The sequence below is a fragment of the Furipterus horrens genome, unplaced genomic scaffold (genome assembly GCF_987537825.1).
Source record: "Furipterus horrens unplaced genomic scaffold, mFurHor1.1.pri manual_scaffold_3, whole genome shotgun sequence".
Lineage (NCBI taxonomy): Eukaryota > Metazoa > Chordata > Mammalia > Chiroptera > Furipteridae > Furipterus > Furipterus horrens.
The window spans coordinates 176,606,249-176,630,604 of NW_028327173.1; the positions used below are offsets into that span (position 1 = coordinate 176,606,249).

The 24,356-nt window shown below is 51.5% G+C and overlaps 1 protein-coding gene across 1 annotated transcript in view; it reads left to right on the plus strand.

Annotated features, from left to right (window-relative positions):
- Window positions 1-968: 968 nt before the first annotated feature.
- The window catches only part of LOC150016810 (maestro heat-like repeat-containing protein family member 7), a 31,806-nt gene continuing 8,418 nt past the window's right edge, over window positions 969-24,356 (plus strand). The window contains exons 1-13 of the mRNA XM_090268362.1: window positions 969-1,006; window positions 1,315-1,444; window positions 3,236-3,331; window positions 3,807-3,911; window positions 4,712-4,847; window positions 7,628-7,740; window positions 8,082-8,258; window positions 8,578-8,732; window positions 10,879-11,017; window positions 13,077-13,267; window positions 17,976-18,113; window positions 19,934-20,048; window positions 24,066-24,206. Coding sequence (XP_090124488.1) covers window positions 984-1,006; window positions 1,315-1,444; window positions 3,236-3,331; window positions 3,807-3,911; window positions 4,712-4,847; window positions 7,628-7,740; window positions 8,082-8,258; window positions 8,578-8,732; window positions 10,879-11,017; window positions 13,077-13,267; window positions 17,976-18,113; window positions 19,934-20,048; window positions 24,066-24,206 — 1,659 coding nt within the window. The 5' untranslated portion in view covers window positions 969-983. The remainder of the gene's footprint in view (window positions 1,007-1,314; window positions 1,445-3,235; window positions 3,332-3,806; window positions 3,912-4,711; window positions 4,848-7,627; window positions 7,741-8,081; window positions 8,259-8,577; window positions 8,733-10,878; window positions 11,018-13,076; window positions 13,268-17,975; window positions 18,114-19,933; window positions 20,049-24,065; window positions 24,207-24,356) is intronic.

The window sequence follows — 24,356 nt, forward strand, 5'->3', positions numbered from 1 at the left end:
AAGAAGACTATGGTGAAGAAGATGATGGTGCGAGAGCCACATCTGGTCTGTGGCATTGGGGTGGGAGGAGCGGAAGTCCTGAGTCTACCCACTGATGAGACAGGGGGCTAGGCAGGGAGAGGAGAGACGAGGAGGCAGGGCACTTGGCCTTGAGTCTCAGCTCCACCTCTAACTGCTCTCTGCCTGTCTAGAGGGAACCCAGGCAAGTCAGGTCCCTTCTCGGGGCCTCACTCTGCTCATCCGTGACAATGACTGTGTCACTGCTTGGGGGGGGGGGAGTGGGCGGGGGGGAGGATACAATCCAATGGTCCACTGTAAAGCATTGTGTACCTGGGAGCAGTTTTATTACTTAATACCAAAAGTTAGTTCTGGTGGGGAATTTTCTTATCATTTTGCTAAATACAGTCATTTCTCAGTTATCCACCAGCATGTGCTGGGTGGGGATAAGCAGAGAAGTTTCCAAAATCATACTTAGCTTTGAGTCCCTTAAAGAGGGAAAATATCCTTGCCCTTGATACCTTCATTTAACTAATATTAATTGAGCACCTATTGTCTGTAGGTACTAAATCAAAAATGAGAAGTAATTAGAAGAACATTTTAAAAGGAATTCAACTGGATTTCTTTTGAGGGCCCTTTGTGGTGTTTTTGCTTTGGGCTGGTCTGTGGTTTAAATAAACCTCCCCACCATGAGGCTTCAGAGACGCAGCTGGTTAGAACGTGGGGTGTTTTGGTGACTTTGAACTGAGGCTCCAGACAGGTCTGAGCAGTGAACTGGCTCCCCCCGACTGGAGGCTGCCAGAGCGTGGAGGTGGGGAGTTCTGCCCAGGCTGAGGGGCTGCTGTAGCTGCTCCTGGAGGGGTAGCCGCAGCCCTGGTGGTCTGCAGCGGCCTGCTCCCCTCATCGGCCCTTCTGTGTGCCCTGCTCAGAGGCAGATTCAGGAGGAGCCACTGGATTCCCTCTCCAGCCCCGTCCGCCAGCAGGCCATGGAGACCCTGACGCAGCTGAGGTGTCCACAGCCCCTCCCCGACCCCCATCTCCTCTTCTTCTTGCCATGGGCTCTGCCTCTGTCTTCTGGAGCCTCTCTGCTGTGCCCTAACCCCACTCCTGGGTCTTCTCCTCTCCCCGTGCCCAGTCCCTCCCAGGGCTGTCTGCCCTCCACACCCACTTCCCTCCTCCCCCCACCTCACCTCACCCTTCGTGGATCTGAATCTCAGGCCCACGCCTGGCACCCCGTCGAGGTAGCCTCGCCCCAGCCCTGCATTCATAGCTCCAGCCGCCCTCACTCTATGCCTTTGCTTTCTGTCTCCTCACCAGTCACAGCCATCCTGTGCTGGATCTTTGGGAAATGTCAGAGCTGGTGAACACGTGTGTGAAGAGTGTGTTCTCCCTGCCTTCTGTGCAGGCCATGCAGGAGAAAGATGAGGCCAAGGCTGAGACCGTACGGGTAAGCAGGGCCCTCCCCGGTGGGTCCTAGGGTGGTCCAGGGTCCTCAGAGTGAGGTACATGGTAGGACTCCCAGCAGGGAAAGGAAGGGTGCTTGCTCGAGTTGCAGGGCCTGGGGCAATGTGCTGACCCTCTCTTGGTGTGAGAGGGATGTTTGGTGAGTGAACGGATTTTTGGAATAGGGATCAGTCCCTCATCTGGAGGGTTCTATTGACTTCTGAGCCCTGTCCAGTGAGAGGCCGGTGGACAGGCATTGGCATGGCCAGAGGAGGTAGCCAGGATTGACAGGAGGCTGGTTGAGGGCTAGGTCACAAGGAAGAAAGACTGGCTGTGGCCCAGAGAAGCAGGACCTCAAGGAGCTCAAACACATGGAAATCTTTCAACCTCTGCAGTTGTCCTAGGAGGAGCGGTCAGAGGTTTCCTTTAGTGTAGGGTGTAGGGTCAGTGGGGGAAGTCAAGGGAGTGGTGTTTCAGCTCAGAGTAAAGCTCATTCATTCATTCATTCATTCATCCTTTCATTCATTGAATATTAATGGAGGGCCTACTAGAAGCACAGGGGTGGGATAGAGTAGGGGCAAGGGCAGGGGTGAGATAGACCTTATCAGAGAATTATGCAGTTAATGCAAAATTACAACACTGGTAAATGCTGCGAGCAAGCAGTACTGCTGCTATGAAGAGCCTGGAATGGAGGGGACCTGGCCTAGGTGGGCGGAGGTTCAGGATTCTTGGTGCTGGAGCTGCGAGGTTAAAGAAGAGCTTGTTAGCTGAAGGGAGTGGCACTGGCAGAAGGAAAAGCATGCCGGGCAGAGGGAACAGCCTGTGCAGAGGCCTGAGGATGGAGAGAACATGGCAACAGCAAGGATGACACTGAGGCGGTGTGGCTGGAGCCCAGGGTCGGGCGAGAGTGCTGAGAAGTGAGGCTGAGAGCTGTGGGGGCAGAGCATGTGGTGGTAAGAGGGCTCTGGGTCCCAGAGGTGGTGCCCTGAGATAAGACCCAGAGGAAGGGCGGGCAATCCTTGTTTGGGCCCAGGAAGACAGAGGCCCCCTTGTAGTAACAGGTCCAGCCAGCAGAGGTCAGCGCTGCACAGTGCCGGGCTGCAGATGAGAAGGACCGGGGGGCGTAGCTGGAGAGTGAGGTTTGCTTGGTGGTTGTGGTGCAACCCTGGTGTGAATGAACAGACTCAGGAAGCCTGGGCAACAACAATGTGAGAGGCAGACATGGGGAACTGGCAGGACAAGGGAAGGCGGAGGAGAGAGGGCCTTTCCAGAGTGGCTCAAACCCATAGCTCAGCCTTGTGTATGTGTAATGCCCGCACCTTCCTAAAACCCAGGCCTGTGGTGTGATTGACAGGGGAGGAGCCCGGGCGTGGAAGAAATGGCGGCCCTGAAGAGGCGACTTGGAAAACCTATTTAAGTCTAGGAGTAGCAAATTAAAAAAGAAGCAGAGCGCTTCCCTAGAGACAATAATAAAAGTTTACCTAGCTCTTAGAGTTCTGGAGCATTTTCCCACTCACCCTCTCATTTGTTGCTTACTTGGCCTATGGTAGATTCTTAGTGAATGTTGGGTGTCTGCTTCCTTCACTATAAGGTAAAAAGTGCAGGGATAATAACGACCAATTTGTGGATAAGGAAACTGTAACCCATGGAGGGGAAGTAATGTGTCCAGTATCATACGTTAAGTTAGTCTCGGGTGGGACCAAAGAGCAGCTTCCTGGGTCCACACAAGGGGTTGCCTGGGGTGAGGGTCTGCTCCAGAGGCCTGCTAGTAGCTTGGTCCTTCTCCTGTCTACAGACCCTTTACTGTCATACCTTGGAAGCCCTGCAGACACTGCTCAATGCTCTCTTTGTTGAGTGTCCCATCGCTGCTGGGCTGACGAGCATTTTGGAGGTGAGGGGACGGGGAGGAGGGGAAGGGTGGAGAAGAAAGGAGGATTGGCTTAGGAGGAGGGGGTGGTGGGGGCTGGACCCAGAAGGAGTGATTTGACTTCAGGACGTGATCTTGTGCCAGTGTTCTGCCTCCCTGTCCCAGACCCGTGCCTCTTCACTCTCTCCCTCCCCTCCATACTCCCATGGTAGCGGCCCCCGTATCTTTGCTCCGTTCATTCATGCCCCTGTCTTCTTCTTTGAGCCTCATGATTCTCCATCTTTCATCTCTCTCCTCATTGACCATCCTCCCTCTGGTCTTTCAGTCCTATTCTCAGCTTCTGGACCCCATGACTCCCTATGCTCTAAGAAGAAGAGAACTGCGGGGAGTGGTCTTTATGCTCTCCCCAGAAGCTGATCAGTGAAGATTGGCCTGCCCACCCAGGCAGTAGGGGCTGGCAGCCAGCCTGTAGCTCTGAGCCTTACCCTTGTCCTCACAGCCCCTGGGGCCCTGGATGAACTCTGGAAAGGCCCATGAACGAGCTCGTGCTGTGAGCAGCAATGTCTCTCTGTTGAAGTGCGCGCTTCTCACCGTGCCTTACTTTGTGAGTGGCCTCTGGGAGGTGGGGCGGGGGGCCTCCTGGGGAGAATATTCCCAGTTCTGAGGGAGCCTGTGCACCTGTCCAACCTGTCCAGAGATTCCCAGGTGGCCCTTACCGTCCTCAGAGGGCTCCGCTATCAGGGACAGACATTCCACCTCTTTTTACCATTTACTGTATAGCACTATTGAACCTTTAAGACTCAGTCCCTAAGATTCGTCGGCAGCCGTCCGTCTCGAGAGACGATGGTGTAGCTTCTTAAGAGTCCATCTGCACCGCCGAGAATGGCTGTGCAGTCCGACTCGGGAGTGACATGGTATCTGTCTCCTCCCGTGCGATGACGCTGAAGCTACAGAGCCTGGGCAGGGTAATATGGAAGGTCTGCTGTTGCCCATGCAGCAGACCCCCCCTCTCTTCGCAGCTGAAGGGTCCAAGGGAAAGACGGAGTCGATACAGCTTGGGTTCAGGTGCGCCGCAGGAGTTGCCGGTGTTGACTACAACATCAAACCGCCTTAGGGACTCCGGCTCCGGATTTTCTGTCGGGGTTTACTCCCTTAGCCTTTCCCCTGAAGAGGTATGCCGCAAGGCAGCGGAGGTTTTTTGGAGTCAGAGTTTTCCTTCTCTGATGTGCCCTGACTGGAAGATCGAACCAGCGACACTTAGCTCGCAGGCCGACGCTCAATCCACTGAGCTAAACCAGCCAGGGCTATTGTATTACTGTATATATATATGATATATATATTATATATATATCATATATATGACTTGCAAATTCTTAGTCCCTAAGATTATTACAACACAAATAGGTATGTTTCGGATCCACGGGCCTGGGGCTTGTGCTGGGAAGACTCGCCCTTCGCGTCGGGGATCCCGATGAGGATATTGGCCGGGAGGCTCTGGAGGGCATCACCATCCTTTATACCATCCTGAACCTCCGAAAAGGTAAGTCTAGAGCACCTCTGAAGCAAAGCTTCTGAGCAGGCATTCAGCTAGGCACTTGACTAAGGCAGTAGTAGTAAGGCACTGGTGGGAGGTGGTGGAGACCAGCACAGGGTCTGATGGGGTATGCGGAGGTACAAAGAATTAGTCCCCACAGGACCAGGGACAAAGGCTATAAACAAACCTATTTTGATTGAAGCAATCCTTCTATCTAAGCTTTTCCTCATCCTTCCAAATTTAATCTGTGACTCTCCTTTTCACATTCCCATGGAACCATGTATACTCAGGCATGATAGCCCTAATCTCTTAGTTCCTGGTCTGTCTTCTCCACTAGACTATAATCTCACTTGAGGACAGGGCAAGGCTGTGTCTTGTTCACCGATGAACCCCCAAGGGCTAGCCATGGGCCAGGCACGTGGTGGGTGCTCAGTGAATATTTATGGAATGAATGAACAAAGAACAGATTCTATCTTAGAACCACAGTGGTTCAAACCTGTAAGTGGGGAACATTCCTGGGATGTTCTTCCAGGGAGCTAGTGTTGCAGCATGGGCTGACACAGGTGCCCAGAAGGCACTGCACCTAGAAGTGCACCGTATCATCGATTACTTGTGTCCTTCTTTTTTGCACAGTCCCAACACTGCCTCAAACCAAGGGACCTTGGCATGTTGTTTAAACTGCCCTGGCTCTGGAGGCAGAGTGACCTAGGTACAAGACCTGGCTCTGGCCCTCCCTAGCTGTATGACTTCAGACAAGCACTTTCCTTGTCCAGGTCTAGATTTATTCATCTGTAGAAAAGGGTAAAATAGCATATAACTCGCAAGCTTTTTGAAAAATTAAATGAGATCATATATGGCACTTGTCAAATAGAGCTTTTTTTTTTTCTTTCTTAAAGACTTTATTTCCTTGTTTTTAGAGGCAGGGGAAGGGAAGGAGAAAGAGGGGGAGAGAAACATCAACATGTGGGTGCCTCTTGCGCACCCCCAACTGGGGACCTGGCCTGCAACCCAGGCATGCGCCCTGACTGGGCATTGAACCAGTGACCGTTTGGCTTGTAGGCCGGTGCACAATCCACTGAGCCACACCAGCCAGGGCAAGTTTTCTTTTCTCCATGCCTACAATGATGGTCTTATTAGTTTCAGGCCTTTGGGATCTGTCTGGTGTCCCTGCTTTTCTTGACCTCTAACATTTGGGACAAAGATTTGGCCCCCGGACTATTTTTGCTGCTGCCCAGGAACCACTCAGACCTCCTGTGTAATGGGTAAAAGTGATATAAGTCATGTCAATAATCAGCCTTAACGTCAGGAATAGCATAAACCAAGTTAGTATTGCTAGATTTTGCAAATAAAAACACAGAACACTCATTTAAATGTGAATTTCAGATAAACAATGAATAATCTGATTGAAAGTATTATATATTTGAGAGATATTTTCACTAAAAATTATTTGTTTACCTGAAATTCATATTTAAGTGGTTATCCTGTATTTTATCTGGCAAGCCTAGGCCAAATCCACTCTGTTAGATTCTGCAGGAGAAAAGTGGTTTGTCTGGACCCCCTGACCGTAGGAAGCAGCAAAGCTAGAATACAAAACGTGCGTTTGCCTGATTCCAGGTCCCAAGCTCCTTCCCTTTACAAAAACCCACACACTTGGTTCATGTGGTCACTCCACCTGATGGACCTTTCTCATGCCTATGTCTTGCCTACACTGGCAGATCCAGGAAGGACCCAGGCCAGGCCATAGTAAGGGCTCATAAAATGCATCTGAAATGTGTTTCCTTCAGTAGAAAACAGAAACCATCATGTGCCAGATACTATTCTATGACCTGGGACACAGCAGTGAAGAAATAAATATCAATTCAATTAATCAAATAATCCACCCTGTTGAACTTACCTTCTTGTTGTCAGTAGACAACAAAATAAAAAAGTAATACCTATAGTAAGTCAGATGATGATGAGTCCTAAAGAAAAAAGGAAGTGGAAAAGGGGAATTGGGAATGCCAGGAGCAGGGGGATTGCCGATTAAGAGGCATTGCCATACGCCTGCCGGAATGGCAAAAATGAAAGGGACGGTGCCGCACGCTGGTGAAACCGGAGCCACTGGAGCTCTCGGGATCTGCGGTGGGAGCATCACTGGCCTCCACCGTGGAGAGCTGTTTGTCAGTATCCCCTGAGGCTGAATCTATGTCTACCCAAGGACACAGCAATTTCTCTCCTACTTATCTGCCTAGCAAATGTGTACATATAGTCAGCAAAAGACATGACTAGACATACTAGAGTGTTTATAGCAGCACTATGCACAATAGCTGGAACCAACCCAAATGTCCATCAGAGGTAGAACAGATACATAAATTGTAGTATATTCATACCATGGGAAACTGCGCAGCACTGAGGATGAATGGAGCAATGCTGCTTGCAACAGGGGCCATGAAGCTCACCCACATGATGTTGAGTGAAGGCCAGACATCAAGGAGCGCATAATATATGAGTCCATTTGTAGAAGTCCAACAGTAAGGATATCTAATCTGTGGGCTGAGAAGTCGGAATAGTGGTTACCCCAGGGTAGGAGAGGGACAGAGTGGACTGAAAGAGGGCATGCGAGGGGCTTCTGGGGTGCTGATCACGTTCTGTTTCTTGACCTAGGCGCCAGTTACGTGGATAGGTTGAGCATTTGAAAATCCATTTAGCTGGGTACCTATGATTTATGCACTTGCTACATCTATGTTTAACAAGAAGTTTTAGAGAAAGGGTGATCAGGCCTCACTGAGAAGGTCCTCTTTTTACAGGAGCCAGGGATGAGAACGAGATCAACAAGGTGGAACTGTATGAGAGCAACAAGCGTTTCCTGGGGCCCTACAACCCCGTCAGCCCACGCCAGAAAATTCCGCGTGTGATCATGGTGACTGCTTGCTGCCTGCCAGCCCTGGGCCTTCCCGGGAATGGGGGAGAAGGGCAGCACCAGCCTGCCCAATGCCCTCCCCTCCTATCCCATCTTCCAGGAAGGCTTCCCTGACCACACGGGCCATCCTGAGTGCCCACGACCCCTCTGGTCTGAGCCACAGTGAGTGGGCTGAGTCACTCAGCTCTGAGGCCACGTCGCCTCTTGTTTTGCAGCTCCTCCCCAGAGATTGCGGGCTCTCCCTGCTGACCTCTGGGTGTGCTTGGCGGTGTTTATGCATCTGTGTATGGCTCATTCAGGGTCTGTCCATGTGTGCCAGCATCTCTGTGCCTTTGTTTCAGGAATTCAGAAGCTTCCTGGGGCCCGAGGAGGTAAAGGACATGTTGCTAGCAGCCCTGGAAGGGCTGAAGGGTGCCTCGGAGGCTCAGGGGAAAGACTCAGGGGAGACGATGCGGCTGGCCTCAGAGGTGACACTCCACTCAGTGCTGCGGTGGTACAAACACAGGACACGGGAAGTGGTAAGGCCCCTGGGAGTGGGGGCTGGGCTGGGAGACCCCACAGGGCCTGCTGGTCCCTCACGTAAGGCAGGGGTGGTGGTGGCTGAGTTCAAGGCGAGGAAGAACTCACCCATCCAGTGTGGGGCAGTGGGGGTGGGCAGTGAAGACAAAGTAACTCGCTTTCAGGGAAGGAGCAGGCACTCTGCCCACTTCCCCATTTCTCTCCTGTGTGTCCCCTTCTATCCTCTCACTCCTTTCCTCCTCCGTCTCCCTGCCCCCACAACTCTCTTGGCCTCGCCATTGGCCCTCTGCGTGCTCATGGCTTCCCGCCATCCTCCAGATCCCAGAAATCACGGAGGCTGTCTACGTGCAGCTGAGCCACATCCAGGAGCCACAGGCCCGCAAGGTGGCCCTGCTGCCCGTCTCTCTCCTGGCCTGCTCCTTTATGCCTGAGGTCGTGGAGGCCCTGCTCCTGTGCCCTCTCCCACTAGACAGGTACCAAGGTGGGGGTTGGCCTCAGAGGGTTGAAGCAGCCCCCACGCTGGCCTGGGACTCTCCTTCTACCCAGAGGAATCCCTTGCCCTTTCTAGGTGGCCCCTCTTCTGTGATCTGTGGTACTACGACGACCATTAGGCACTTCCCAAACACTGCTAGCTGTCTTTGCTCAGCATTAATAGTGCAATAACCCCATTCTACAGATGAGGAAACTGAGGCTCAGGGGAAGTTTCCTACCCTAGGGATCCACCGAGCCAGCAACAAAATGAGGACCTGAACTCAGATCTGACCAACTCCAAGCCCAGAGCTCTATAATGATGCCATAGAAAGGAGGCCTGAGTGACAGTCCTTACTCAGCTTTCAGCTGCTGTGTGGTCTTGGGCAGCCTGCTTGTCCTCTCTGGGCTTCAGTTTTCCCCCACAGGCCAAAGGAAGAAATAATCCCTGCATTCCCACTCCATATGGGTGGTTGTGCCGAGTAATGCAGCCAGTTGTGCCGGGCCTGTGCAGGAGGGCGCACCGTGTCCTCAGCCTTCAGGGAGCAGGTGGCCTGATGGGCCGAGGGGACTGTGGCCAATGGTGAGCTCATGGCCAGGAGAGACCAGTGTGACTGGTGCAGCCTCCTGGCCCTGGAAATGCTCCCACACCTTTGAATGACTAAATCAAGGCAGAAAGCATGTGGTCCACATCTTAAGATGGTTGGTTGAGAGTGAAGGTAACAGAATTGTGCAGAGCTATGCAAATGGGGTGTGTCTCTAAGAAGGAGAGTTGGTGTCATTCACAGAAGCCAAGGACATCAGTGGTGAGGGCTGGGGTGACACATATCTGTCCTCCCACCTGCAAGAATTTAAACCTTGTGACTGCACTGCCCACCAGAGGGTTTGCTTCTTGGAGCCACTAGACATGCAGACTCACAAGGCTGCGGAGGCCACACTTGAAATCAGAGTCACTCAGGATATAGGACAGGATGGCATCAGGGGCTCCTCTTTGCAGGAGACCTTGCAGCAGGCCATGAAGCTGGCCAGACGGAGCAGGAACAAAATTCAAGGAGGCCCTTGCTCTCAGGTGACATGCCTGCCTGCACTTGTGTGAGCCTGAGAGTGAGGGACTCCTTACGTTTTGTGCCCTGGATGCTTCACTTCCCTTACCCCAGCCTTGGCCCTGGTTCCAAGAGTTGGTCTCGTGGGTCTCAGGCGGAAGGTGTGGGAGCTGCCTTAGCTTAAGTGGCTCAGGCCACACGGGAACTAGCATTTCTTCTAACAACTCTATAGACTTGGCTTCCAGGGTCCCCACAGAGACAAGCCCAGTCGCCCCAGGAAGCTCAATGCTACAATGTCCCCATCGGTTCTTATAGTTAATTTATAGTTCCTCCCAGCTCAGATGCAATTTACCAGTTGGGTCACTTTTACCATAAACAATGTTACCTAGCAACATAGTTGACATACTGTCTTTATCAGGTTTCCAGGGGAACAGAGCTGGAAAGTTAATGGGAGGCTCAGGTATTCCTGCAGAAGGTAGAAAGGGCTGGGTTAACTCTATAGCTCACTGGCCCATCGGAATGCCCGCAGGCCGGTGCCGCCTGGCGCAGGTGCCTTCCCCTGCCTGGGGTACTGCCTCCCAAGGGGCAGGGGCGTGGGCTTCTTGATATCATGTGACAGATGCAGGGTCCAGGCCCCAAAGGGCTCCTTGGCCTGGGGGAAGGAGCACAGGCTTTGGGACACCAGACCCGGTCACTTCTTGATGATGCAACTCATGAGCTGTGTTGTCTTATACTGGTGATTGCACGTCTCTGAGCCTCAACTCTCCATGTCTAAAATGGCAATAACAACCCACCTTGAGGGTCATTGTGAGAATTCAGTGACCCTGAATGTCTTAAATGTCTTTTCGTATCTGTATCCCCAGAGATGTGCTCAGTGCCTGGACGATAGCAGATGATCGATATTTGCTGAAGTAATAAATTGTCTGTAAAGCACCTGGCATAATACCTGGGAAATAGGGTTTTGTATCGCTGTTAGCCCCCTGCCTCATAGGGAGTGTTTTCTGGACCATTCCAGGAATTTGCTAGCATGCCCATGGGTACCAGTGGGAAGCTGGGTTGCCCCAGCTTGGGCCTGGTCCCCATAACTATCTTACGCCCGACCTCCCAGCAATGGAGCAGAGATGTGGAGGCAGCTGATACTGCACAAGCCAAGCCGTGATGTCCAAAAACTCCTGAACCTGCTCCTGCTCATCCTGGAGGAGGAGCCTGTCACCAAGAAGGGCGGGGCCTCCAGCAAGCCACTAGCGGTGAGACCTGTCTGCCTGCCCTTTTCTCCTCCCTCCTCCTGCTAGACTCAACCCACCCAGCTTCTAGGGTGCTGCTCTGCGAGCAGCTAGTTGTGTGGCCTTGGATAAGTGTCTGTCTGTCTGCTCTTGATTGTGATCCATCGATGGCAGCAGTGCTGCTACTTACAGTTACGTCAGGGGCCTGGAATAGTAAACGTCTAACATTTACCTGGCACAGAGCAGATATTCAAGAAATTTCAACTCATATATTTAACAATTCTTTATTGAGCGCACGTAAGTTCTGGAGACTCAGCAGAGAGCAAGACATTCTGAGGGAGGGAAGCAAATAAGCAAAGATATGGGGAATGGAGGAGTGGGTGCTATTCTCCTTTACAGAGGGAGATCCTCCTGTTCAGGAACAGTCTGCGTCTTGCCCAAGGTCACACAGCCATTGAGTGGCGATGGCAAGACTCAAACCCAGATCCCGTGCTTCCCCATCGGGTCTCTCTGCCTCTCTCTCCCAGCATCGAGCTCTATGGATCAGGCACCCCGTGCCCTCCATGATTTTGGCATTTAATTCACTCCTCCCATGTATTCTCCAGTCACTCATCCATGCGTCTTGCTGAACAAGCATAGTTTGAGCATAGATACGGCGTGGGCAGATTTTTACCTTGTGGCATTAATACACCATTTGAGCAAGATTAAGCCAAGAGCAGAGCCTCATGGCACATCACCAGAGGCTTTTCTCTACACCGCAGACTGTTTTCTTTGAATAAAGTATTAGTTTTGGGCTGCTGACAAGTGGAAAGGCTTTGAATCCAAGAGACTCATCTTAGCTCTGCCACTGCCTCTCTGTGTAACCTTGGCCGGTCACTTCCCCCTCCTTAGCTTTCATAGTAAAATCTGTAAAAAGAGTAGTAATAACTCCTGCCTCTCTGTCTTACCTGTTGAGAAGAGTGAGATAGTGGATGTGAAAGGGTTTCCTAAGCCGTGAATTACAAATAAGGGCTGTGTATTGTTCTCCTCCAGCCCACATTATGCCATTTATTTCCATGGGAACAAGTCATGGGCTCTTTCACTTCACAATTAAATGGGCCAGCTGCATGGTGGCACAGATTTCAATCATTTCTTTAGGAAGGAGTCTCCCTTCTCCTTCAGTCACTTCTCACCACAGCTGTGGGGCTGGCTGGACGAGGTCCAGTAACCTCACCTTATGGAGGATGAATCTGAGGCTCAAAGCGGGGCAGGGAGCGGTGGAGCCAGAATGAGCCATCAGGTCTTGTGACCCCAACCCATCACTGCCTGCTCCCTGCCCCCACCTTGTCCTTCAAGTTAGGGAGGACTCAGTGGGCCAAGTGTGAGGGGTGGGCCCAGGCCAGGACCAGAGTGAATGTAGGTGGGGAAGTTGGAGGGGGGCAGCAGTGAGTGCAAATTTGGTCCTTGGGAACCTGGTGGGACAAATGCCAACGAAGCCAAATTCCCAGGGCTTGGGAGGGTTGGTGTCGAGGAAGGTGTGTGAGGCAGGTTGTCATGGAGTTCAGAACAGGTCCTTCCTGGCTCCTGCTCCAGGCTGTGGCTTGTTTCTTTTAGCTGCTGGCCACATGGGGAGGCAGTGAGGGCAGTCCACCTTAATGGCCCAAAGTAAAGGGTCAGCTGGTGCCCCTTTGCGGTCTGTGTGCCTGTGGTACAAAAGAGGAAGAGGAAGAGGAAGGGCACGCTCCAGCCATATCTGAAACCCTAGGTTCAAGACTCAGCCCTGCACCCCAGGGGCTAAGTGACCTTGGGCAAGTCCCATCACCCCTCTGATCTTCTCACTGGCACAGTGGGATCAAGACCACCACCATGATCTTCCAGGGGTGTGTCAACATCAAAGAGGCAGGCTTTTGTTATTGCTCCAGTGCAGGGCCCACCCACAAAGCCAGGAGTGGGAGTCGGGATTCAGGGAGATCTGGGCTTTCCCAGGCCACGCCAGAGTAGAGCAAAGATCCAGGTCTGACCTCCTAGAGAAGCAGTCCACCCCCTGCCAGCAATGCTGAGACAGTGGGCCAGGACATCTCACACGCCTCTTCTCTGCCCCCAGGCAGCCAGCGGCCTGTGTGCGCTCCTGTCCGTCGACAGCTGCCTGGACCATGTGAGGCACATCTATCCCCATCTGCTTCTGGCCTTGCTCGTTCAGGTCCATCACCACATCGGCCTCAACCTGTCTGAGCTCGTGGGTTCCCACGAGGACGCCAAGAAGGATGCACAGCTCTCTGCCTTCGTACCTGTGTGGTATGCTCCTGCTGTTCCTGGCTCAGGGAGGGCCACCCCGACCCACTCCCTCGCCCCCCACCCCGCCAAGGGCCCTTCTGAAAGTCTTTAGGGCAATCGATAAGTAGAAATCAGCTGTGAGACTGGAAGAGAAAACAGAACCACACTTCTGTGAGAGGCAATCATCTGTTCAGCAACTATTTGTGAGCCCTTGCTGTGTGTCAGACTCTGCTTAGTGCTGGGCTGCGGGAGAGAATCGGCCCTCCCCAGGGGGGTTTTATCTAAGGCCTGGACATCCAGTTTTAAATGGTTAATTGGAATAGGTAATATATGCACATGGTAAAAATCTCAAAAGATATTTTCTTCACCCAGTCACCCTCCCCAGAAGGACAGAGTTCTTTCATGACCTTTCAGAGGTGGTGTGTACAAAGATAAGCACACATTTATTTCTCTGTTTTTCTACCAATGGAACTGTGACCCGTACGCAGTTACACATTTTTGCTTTTAGCATATATTATGTCTTAGAGATAACTACATATAGTGCCACCCATCATTTTTCACAGCTGCATAATATTTTCATGTAAAAAAATTAATTTCAATATTAATTTCAATGTACCGTAATTTATTTCACCAGAGTCCTCTTCATTTAGGCACTTTGAAGCCCTTTGTGATTACAAACAATGCTGCAGTGAGTTTGCTTGTCCACATGTCTGTATGTGCACACATGCGATCGTATGTATAGGAGGAATTCCTGACAGCAGGATGGCTGCAGCAAAGAAGGTCTCTGCATCTAAATAGTCAGGTGGAATAGGAATGTCTGGGGAAAAGGGTTCTTGACCAGTGATGTGATGGAAGAGGAATTGCAATATATCCTAAAGCACCGAACTTGCCAAATAGCCTCCAACAAGGGCACCGCCACCAGTGGTGTATGAGTGTCTGTCTCCTCGCATTTTGCCAGCACAATACTGTATAAAACATTTTCATCTCAGCCAGTCTGAGAACTGGGGAACAAAAGGCACAGTAGTCCCTCTCTATATCGCAGTTCACTTATCGCAGCCTCACTGCATCGCGGAATTAAAAAAAATATTATATTTAATTATTTATCGCGGATTTTTCGCTGTATCATGGGATTTTGCGGTACTGTATACGTATGGTGTTAAAGTTACGTAGATTTAAGAGTGTAGAATAAATGTAAGGTTCCTACTTCACGGGAGGGGGGTCTAGAACGTAATACCTGCGATAAGTGAGAGAATACTGTATTTTGCTGCAATTTTAGTTTGTGTTTCTCTTATAGTGAGTGGGGTTAAGGGTGAGATGCTGTTTGTGTTTTCTGTGAGCCACTTGTTCTTGTCCTTTGTCCAATTTTATACAAAACTGTTGGGAATTTTCCTTAATTATTTGTAGAAGTGCTTTATATATTAAGGACACTACTCTTTGTCATTCGTATTCTAGTTTGTTACGTGACGGGCAACGATTTTACTGTTTATTTATTTTTTGTCTGTTTGTTTTTGCCACTCAGAAATTTTAAATGTATGTAGACCAGTTTGTTAGCTTTTTCCTTTTTGGCTTCTCTTGCGTGTTATGCTCACAGAGGTGCACTTTGAGGGGCACAGGGCAAGCAGTTTTGCAGCTGGGCTTGGATTTGAGTCATGCTTCCACCACTTTGTGCTTTGTACTTTAGGGAAACTACCTTAACGTCTTGGTGGCTTGTTCCTTTGCCTATAAACTGGGGTAAGAGATTTCTACCCCCTAGGTGTGTTGTAAGGACTAAATAGGATGGCATCACAGCGGGACACTGGCACTCACTCCCCTGGCGCTCACAGGTGCTGCCATGAGGGTGTCACCCCTGACTCAGAAAGCTGGTGGCTGGAGGGAAAACAAAACCAGAGGAAAGTGGAGGGGGAAGTGGAAGAGGAAGAAGAGGAACACATCGTGGAAAAGTCCTGGGCTGCCGAGTGAAGGTGCAAACTCCTGACATGGAGGGCTTCAATCTGTTGATGCTTGCACCAGGGAGCTGGAAGAGAGCCTGAGCGTCCACCCTCACCTCTGTCTCGCAGGAGGCATCATCTGAGACAGAAAACCAGAGGTGGGCAAGTACCACGCTGAAGGGGACCAGAAAAGCCACAAGGTGGTACCTGGGTGGAGAGGGCTGCATGGCGGGTCCCACCTGGAACCTCCAAGTGTGACCTTATTTGGAAAAAGGGTCTTTGAAGATAATTGAGGAGCTTGAGATGACATCATCTTGGATGAGCCAGGTGGGTCCTAAATGCAGCAATAAGTGTTGTTATACGAAGAGGAAAAGACGCACATGGAGGGGAAGGCCACGTGAAGAGAGACAGAGACCGGAGAGCCGCAGCCACAAGCCAAGGAACGCCATGAGTCACCGGAAGCAGGCGGAGGCCAGGACGGGTCCTCTCCTCGACCCTCAGAGGGAGCAGGGCCCTGCTGGCAACTGGATTTGGGACTTGTGGTGTCCAGAATGGAGAGAGAATAAATTTCTGTTGTTTTAAGCCACCAATTATTTGGCCGTTGGTTAGGGCAGCCCGAGGAAACTAGGCACCGGGGCGTGGAAGCCAAGTGGGTCGTGGGTGCTCCAGGCCCCGGTGAAGGAAAGGAAAAGCTCTAAGGAGATGACTAAGTGCACAGAGACTGTCACAGCCTCCCGTGAGGAGAGGTGGGTGGAGGCGATGAGTGTGGGCCCCAGCTCTGTCACACGGACTTGGGTTTGAAGGGGGTGGGGGTGTTCCAGCAGGACGCTGGAACCATAGATAGAGCTTGACAGTGCATCCCGTGCAGTTCAGCTTCCATGCTCTGCAGCAGCCTCGGGCTCTGAAGCAGCTGGTGTTAGATCCTTGCTCCCTGCCGCCTTCCCACCCCCCATCCCAGTGCAGGAACAGGGCAACACTGGCTCCATTTGCTGGGAAAAGCCAGGAACCTTCCAGGAAGGTGAAGCTCGCAGAGTTGGTGTTTGGGGAGCTGAAGGAAATGCACCCCCTACCCCGCAGCTTTCTCCCAACAGTGTACCTCTGCCTTTTTACAAAGCAGCGCAGGCTGGCCTTCTTTGGGCTTTTCCAGGTGTCTCTTCGGGAGTGAGGTGGGGAGGAAGGGTGATGGAGAAGGTCATTTTTGTTAAACTTTGGAGCCTTATTGAGAAAGTGGTGAAGTGGGAGAAGACAAACTATGAATGATGTAGCTCTGTGTTTGGAAGTTTTGGCCTAAATCTACATTCTTTGTGGGCTGCACAGATGAGGTCAGGGGTCTGCTGTGACTGTCTGAAACCTCTAAGTCACATTCTTTCCTGTGGAGCTTCTGAGCCTTGAGCTCAATGCCGTCCCCGAACCAGTTAGCGAGAGGTGACCAACTGCCACTGGAGATGGAGACACATAACAGAGAGCACACGCAGGTGGTTCGTTCTGTTTTAGTTAAAGGTGCTGCTAATACTTGAACTGGAAGATATAACCTTCCTTCTCTAAACAAAATGCATAAGTCTCAGCTTAGCCCATGCTGGGAGTTTCAGGGGCAGAGGGAGGACAGTGGATGGGAGAGTTGGGGAGGGTGAGCCCTCGGCTGTTAGGGTGAACAACACCTGGGGCCTGCCCCACTCTATCCCCTCGTGTGTGTGTGTGTGTGTGTGTGTGTGTGTGTATGCATGTGTGTGCGTGTATGCACATGTGTGTGTAACTTTAAACTCTTAACAGCATGGCTAGTGAAGGACTGTCCCCGACAGCATGTGTTTCAAAGAATCCACACAAAGATTGCATGACTTGAATTTTTACACTGGACTCATATTCATTACAAAACCCCAAAGAGAAAAATTCAGAGCAAATTCCTGAACATCACCTGAGTTCCAAAATGCTTTGATGCCTTGTCCTGGATCCTAGAACCACCAGCCCTGAGCATCAGCTGAACTATGCCCACAAAACCGTGTCTTAAACTCTTAAAGCAAGTGTTTGGCTTTCTGGAAAACTGTGTTTAAATGTAAACTTTATTCCACACATTGTCAGTTTTTATTTTACTAAAGGCTCATACACACACTCACAGATCTACACGCGTGCATGTCCGCACACACACACACATATACAATATATACCCATGAGCAGCCGGGGCCGTGCATGCAGGGGGATGACAGCCCCTGGCGGAGCCCTCCTCCTGTTCCCTCGTACCAGGGCTCCTCAGGCTCACCCAGGGCCTTCAAAGCACAGACCGGCGTCCCAGCCTGATAGTCCCCGGGTGGTGCAGGCTCCCCAGGGACTTTTGTTGTGCACCTAGACTTGGGACTCACTCCTTAAGTGTCCTGAGCGAATGAAGGACTCAGGGTTGGACAGGAGACTGTGTGTGAAGGAGCAGAAAGGACTGTCCCATGGAGCTCCCCCCGCCATGGGCTTGATGGGGGTGGAGGGCAAGCTTGAGGCAGGACCTGGGAGGCGGGAGGCTCCAATCCGACCTCTCCATTCAGTAAAGAAACTCAGGGGAAAAGGGAGGGTAAAGCAGCAGCTCCAAAGAGAGGGACATCTTGCTTCTGTTTACACTCTTGTTCTCAAAGCTAATAATTGTTTGTAAAAAAGCCACTTTTTGTGGATCCACTGGACACCACTAGCTAATGATTAGCATGACAGAGAGGAGCTTGTCTGGCTAGATGGGAGCTGATGGTGGGAGAGTCCTGGGTGGAGGGCGGCCCAGCCTGCTGGGGGCGGGGTGACATGAGGTCTCAGCCCCCTTATCTTGGCAGTTGTGTGGTCAAAGTGGTGAAAACCCTGCTGCTGAAGATGGGCTGCTCGTCTGAGGCCGCCTTTCTGGATGACCAGGGCGGCTGGGAGCTCTTGGGACAAGCGGAGAACCACCACCGAGGAGTGTCCCTGCTGGCTAGGTGAGGCCAGGGGCCCCCAAGGCAGGGGTTGGAAGGAGGGGAGGGACCTCAGCGTCTTCAGACACACTTGGGTTTGCAGGCCTCTGGGCAAAACCCTTCCCTCAGCCCATCACCTCTCCTCTAAAACCAGCAGATCCCGTCTGCCTTGGTGGGTAGACAACACAGATGTGAACGACGGTGCACGCTCTTCAGAGCAAACCGGGTATCACAGGACCTGGCAACCGCAGAGCACTTAGGTTGTTTATAAAGCACCTTTCCTCACAGCATCATGAATTTAATACCCCCAGTGCTACAGAAATGATGGGATGGCTGAGAGGGTCAGAGTGTGGCCTTGGAGGTGGTCTGCCTGCGTCTGAATGCCCGCTTGCTGCGTCCCATCTGTGTGACCCAGGGCAAGTTACATCCCTGTCCATGTCTCGGCTTTCCCTTCAGTCGTAAGGAAGTAACAATAGGACCCACGGCCAAGATTTGGGGTGAGGGTTAAGTAAAGCACTCGGAACAGCCTCTAGCATATGGTCAGAGCTCAGACACACAGGTTAGCTCTTACTATCGTCATGCTGCCTGGTGGGGCAGGAATTACTGATGCAGAGGAGGATGCCAGAGAGGGACAGTTGTGTACCAAAGGTCACAGAGCCAGGAAGTGGCAAAGCTGGGAAATGACCTGCTGACCCCAACTGGGGCTCTTCCCTGCAACTACACACAGCCTCCCGTGGGGTCAGGAGAGGACAGACACCTTGATTTTAAAGATGTGAGTCCTGCAGGAATGCCTGCCTCAGCCCTGCACCAAGTGCCCAGGATGGGGTCTCCTTGGGGTCTCAGCATACAAGCACATTTATTGAGCACTTACTATGCTTGAGGCACCGTGCAAAGAGCTGTATGTATGTGGATTATTCCATTTAATTCTCACCGTGACCGATGAAATAGTACTACTGTTATCCCAGTGTTACCAAAGAGGAAACCAAGGCACGGAGAAGTTAAGTGACTTGCCAAAGTCACACAGCTAGTGGTGGGGCCAGGATTTGAGCCCGAGCTGCCTTACTCCAGTCTCTGGGCACAGCTGCCACACTTCCTGGGTTCGCTGATAATGGAGCATAGTGCAGTGGTCCCCAGACTTGAGCAAGCAGGGCTTGTTTCAACACTGATTGCTGGGCCCCACTCTCAGAGTTTCTGATTCAGTCGGTCTGGGATGGGGGCCCGAGAATGTGCACTTTTGACACGTTTCCAGGGATGCTGATACTGCTGATCAAGGGGCCACATTTTGAGAACTACTGACTTGGTACAACGAACAAGGCAGCTGGAGTGGGGGGCCCTGGGCTGGGGCGCCAGCTCTGCCATATTTCCGGTTCTGTGATCCTGAGCAGGTTACACTTGAAGTCCCTGTCTCCTTATTTATGAAAATGGGAATAATAACGGCAATGTGCTCGGGGCTTAATGGGGAGGATCAAATGCAATAACAATGTGAAAGCACCTGGCTGCTGCTGGGCGCTTAGGAGCGGGTCCTCACACCCTCTCCTTCCGGCCTCCTCCTCCTGGGGTGGTCCTGTTCAGTGGGCAGTCTGAAGTCAGGCTGTCTTACTGATTTGCCCTGTGCTGTTGGGCAAGCCACATTCCTACTCTAAGCCTCAGTTTCCCCATCTGTAAAACAAAATAGTTAAACTAGATGGCCTCTGAGGTCCTGTCCAGGTGGGAAATCCTGGGAATGCAGAAGCCCAGGTGACCCTGTCTTGTTCATGGTTTCCAGTGTCTTGGCCAGACTCCCACACAGCAGGCCTCCCTGGGGCCAGAGAGCCTGACGGACTGCTCCCCTTCCCCACCTGCAGGGCCATGGTGCACTGCTCCTGCCGGGAGCTGTACCACATCCTCTGCCTGCTCAACTGGCTCCTGGAGCAAGGCGACGAGAAGCACAAGATCACCGCCACCGCCTTCTTAGTGGAGGTACCAATGGGGCACTGCGTGCACGGTGGGGCTGCTCCCAGGCCTTCCCCTGAGCATAGGCTTCAGTTCACATTAGTGGTCTTTTGTCCTGCGCAAATAGTACTTAACAATTGACAGTCTGTGGTGAGCATGATTTCTCTTGAATAGGAAGAGCTCCTTCTTCCCTCCCTTTTCTCCTCCTCTTTCCACTCCTTCACCCCATTCCACTCTTCTCAGACCCCTTCTGTTCCCCAGGCAACCGCTATCCTTCGCTGGGCATTTCTGTGTGCCAAGCACCAGATTGGAGGTATAAACATACGTTTGACTCTGTCCTGCCCTCAATGAATCCTTGGTGCAGCAAAGGAGCGAGAGGACATCCCCATTATAACATGGGGTGCTGTAGAGTGATGTGTGCTATGATGGGGATCATCAGGGAGGGCTTCCTTGAGCAAGTGACATCTAAGCTGAGCGAGTGTGTGTGGGGGTACTAGGAGGGCGTTGCTGGGGAAAGATGAGTCAGGACATGGATAGGGTCAGACCCAGAAGGGGAGACCTACTTATAATAATAGAACACGTACTGAGCACTTACTAGCTTCCAGGCACATTCTAGGACCCTTACACATACTGATTCATGTAATCCTCACGCAATCCAGTGGTGCAGATACCATTCTATCTCCCATTTCAGAGGAATAAACAGGCACAGATTTAAATAACTTTCCTAAGGCCATGCAGCCTGTAAGTGGCAGATCTGGAATTCAAACCCAGACATCTGAGCTCTTAGAACACTGTGTGTATGTGTATGTATGTGTGCGTGCATGTGGTAAAATACACATGGGGCAAAAGTAGGTTTACACTTGTGAGTACATTATTTTTGTATTATTATTTATTAATTATTGTATTATTTTCCATATGAACAGCTGTAAGCCTACTTTTGCCCCACCATGTATATCACAAAACTTGCTTCTTTAATCATTTTAACTGTACAGCACAGTGGCATTAAGTGCATTCGTAGTGTTGTGCAGCCATCACCACCATCATCTCCCGAACTTTTTCATCTTCGTTCCCAAACTGAAACTTCCCATCCCCCCTCTCCTGGCCCCTGGCAACCACCTTCTACTTCCTGTCTCTGTGAATCTGCCTTTTCTAGGTTTTGGATAAGTGAAATCTACACTATCTGGCTTATTGTACTTAACATAAGGCTTTTAAGATTCACCTATGTTGTAGAATTTCATTCCTTTTTAAGGCTAAATCATATTTTGTAGTATGTATATACCACGTTTTCTTTATCCCTTCATCGGTTGACGGACACTCTCTTAAGCTACCCCTGTGTGCCTCTTTTGACCTGCTGATTGTCATGTGGCAGGTCAGGGCTATCACTGGGGTCTGTACAGTGGGGCTCAGAGGCAGGAGGCTCAGTTAAGGAAGGCTTCCTGGAGGAGGTGCCATTTGAGACAGGCCTTGACAGGTGAGCCAAGTCTGCCAGGTGCACAGGAGGCAGCATGGCATTCCAGGTACTCCTTGCATATTTTCTGCCTCTGCAGAAGTCCTCTTCTGGACTGTGAGTCTGCAGAACAGGGGCCATGCATTGCAGCCCCAGACCCAGTCCTCGGAGGGCTCCCAGATGGGGAGATTGAATAGAGAAGTGAGGGTCAGAATGGACACTTTGCCTGGCTTTGCAGGCACCAGCAGAACATCACCTCCAGGATGATAAGCATGGGTCTTACTTCTAATTTTCTGCATGGTTCTGGTGTGGAAAGGGAAAATATCATTTCTTGAGAGCCTACTATGTCCCAAACCCTGTGCTGACTGCTTTCATTTGTTAGTTACCCTTCTAATCTGCACAGCAGTGCTGCAAAAGAAGACTTGTGAGGCTCAAGTTTAGGGGCATTTTTCCAGGTCATGCACCTCAGGGAGTCCAGAGAGCTTCAGACCACGTCTGCATGACTGGCTCTTCTATTGCAATCAGCCTTAGTCTTAAGTGGCTGCTGCACAGTTTCTTCGGGGAGGGGGTGGGAAGTCGGACCTTGCCAGATCTCGGGGGATGCTCTTGTGTTCACCACTCTAGACTTAATCTTCCCCAGCATTCGCCTGGAACCCTGAGCAGCGGCCCTCCCTCCAGGAGCAAGGGTCCTCCCCTAGGCTCTCCTACTTCCCAGAAGAGGTGGTGGTCTGCTCCTGGCCAGAGCCAGGCCTGCTGCATACACTCTGGAACTTTGATGAGGCTCAGATGTTCCTCCCTGGCTCCCCAGGCCCCTATGCTGTGTGTGTCGTGTGTGTACTTGCTTCTACCAATGGCCAGGGAACTCCTCTAGGGCGCTGTGTGACCTTGGGCAAGTCACTGAACCTGCCTGTGCCTCAGTTTCCTCACCTGTAATGTGGGGATAATGAACTGCCCATCTCATAGGGTTTCGATGAGGATTCAGTGAGTTTACATCCAGCACTCAGAACAGTGCCAGGACACAGGAAGTGCTCTCTGTGAGTCAACTCTGTTGCTATTATTACCGTCATCGTCATCTTGACTCTTTTCTGTATTTCTAGTGCCCAGCACAGAACCTGGTGCATAGCAGGCCTGAGTATCCTGTACGGATGGGTAGGAGCCCCTCTCCCCAGCTCTCTCTTCTCATTACACAGACACACGGTCTCACTAGTCTCAGTAGATATAGGGCAGGGTAACAGGTAGGAGAAGTGTTTATGAGGACAACTAGGCAGAAAATGAAGACCGGTGATTGTGGTGGGTGGGGAGGGTGAGGAGGGAAAGGAAGGAGATGAGAGTGATGTGTGGTTTGGGGCTGGGAAAAGAATTGGGGGGGTGGCGGTTGCTAACCCTGCAATGGGGACACAGGAGGAAGGGCAATTCTAATGAGGAAAGGAACCAAATTTCATGTTTCAGGCAACAAGTGTCCCCTAAGCATATATGCCACACCACAGCTGTCTCAAAGGGACCCAAAGGAGAAACACTTGTTTGTGTCCTCAAGGAAACCCACAATGGGAGAGGGCAGGCAGACACATTAACAGAGGGGAGCCCTAAGGTCTCCATGTTCAGGGCCCTAGGGGGCCCAGAGAAGGGAGCCAGCAGCCGAGGTGAGTCTTGGGGGCACCGTCAGACGTGGCTTCTCGGGGGCTGAGTTCTAGATGGAGTCATGCAAAGTAAGCAGGGGCTAGAGTGGAGGTGGCTGCTGTGGCAGAAGGGCATCCTGTCCACCCTAAAGGGACAAAACAGTCTGGGTCATTCCATGAATGGTGCGCAGCTTGTTTAGAAGCTGGTTTATAGCAAGTGGGGCTAGAGGGCAGGCAGGCATGAATGGGGCCCCAGAGCAATTAGGGTTGATGGAGGAAGGCAATGGGGGAGAATGGGGGCTCTGAGCTGGGTAGTGACATGTTTAGCTCTGACATGAGGTGCTGGACATCTGGTGGAGGTGTGCGGTGAACTGTTGGTTTTCCAAATTGGAAGCTCCAGATGGAGGCTGAGCTGGAGGCACAGACTTAGGAGTTATTTACCCGGGGACAGCAGTTAAGATTCTGAGAATGGGGGGCTCACTGGGAAGAGTGGGCAGAAAGGACAGGGCGCAGGGCCGTCACCACTGAGTGCTGGGTGGAGACAGAGGACCAGTGGCTCTCACCAACCAAACCTGGACTGTCCAATACGGTTGCCACCAGCCACATGGGACCTAGTTGACCCTTGTAATGCAGTCTGAATTGAAATGTGTCCGGAGTATAAAATTCACACCAAGTTTCAGTGTGAAATATATCAATAAGTTTTATATTGATTACATGCTGAAATGATACTAGTTTGGATATACTGGGTTAAATAAGATGTATTAGTAAAGTTAATGTTTCCTATTTCTTTTCACTCTTTTAATGTGGCTATTAGGAAATTTAGGCCTGTACACGTGGCTTGCATTGGACGGTGCTGACTGGGCAGTAATTGTTCGTGCCCCACACCCGGCCCCTGGTCATCCGGCCTGTGCTACCAGTGCATGGGACCCAGAGGGCTGCCTATCCCCTCCGTCCAGGGAGTAATCACTGTTTCTCCCTTAGCTCCTCCAGATGGAGCAGGTGCAGCAGATTCCTGAGGAATACTCTTTGGGGCGGATGGCGGAAGGCCTGAACCACCGCGATCCCATCATGAAGATTCTGTCCATCCGAGGCCTGGCCACCCTGGCCCGCAAGACTGGAAAGGTAAGCCGAGGGCAGAGGAAAGCCCAGCCCAGCTGGACTCTGGGTTGGAGGAAGGACGGAGCTGGCTGTCATCGACTTTCAGGTGCCGATGGCTGGAATCAGAATCGGAGCCTGTTTCTGTCCGTGCCTCAGCTGCTCCATCTGTAAAAT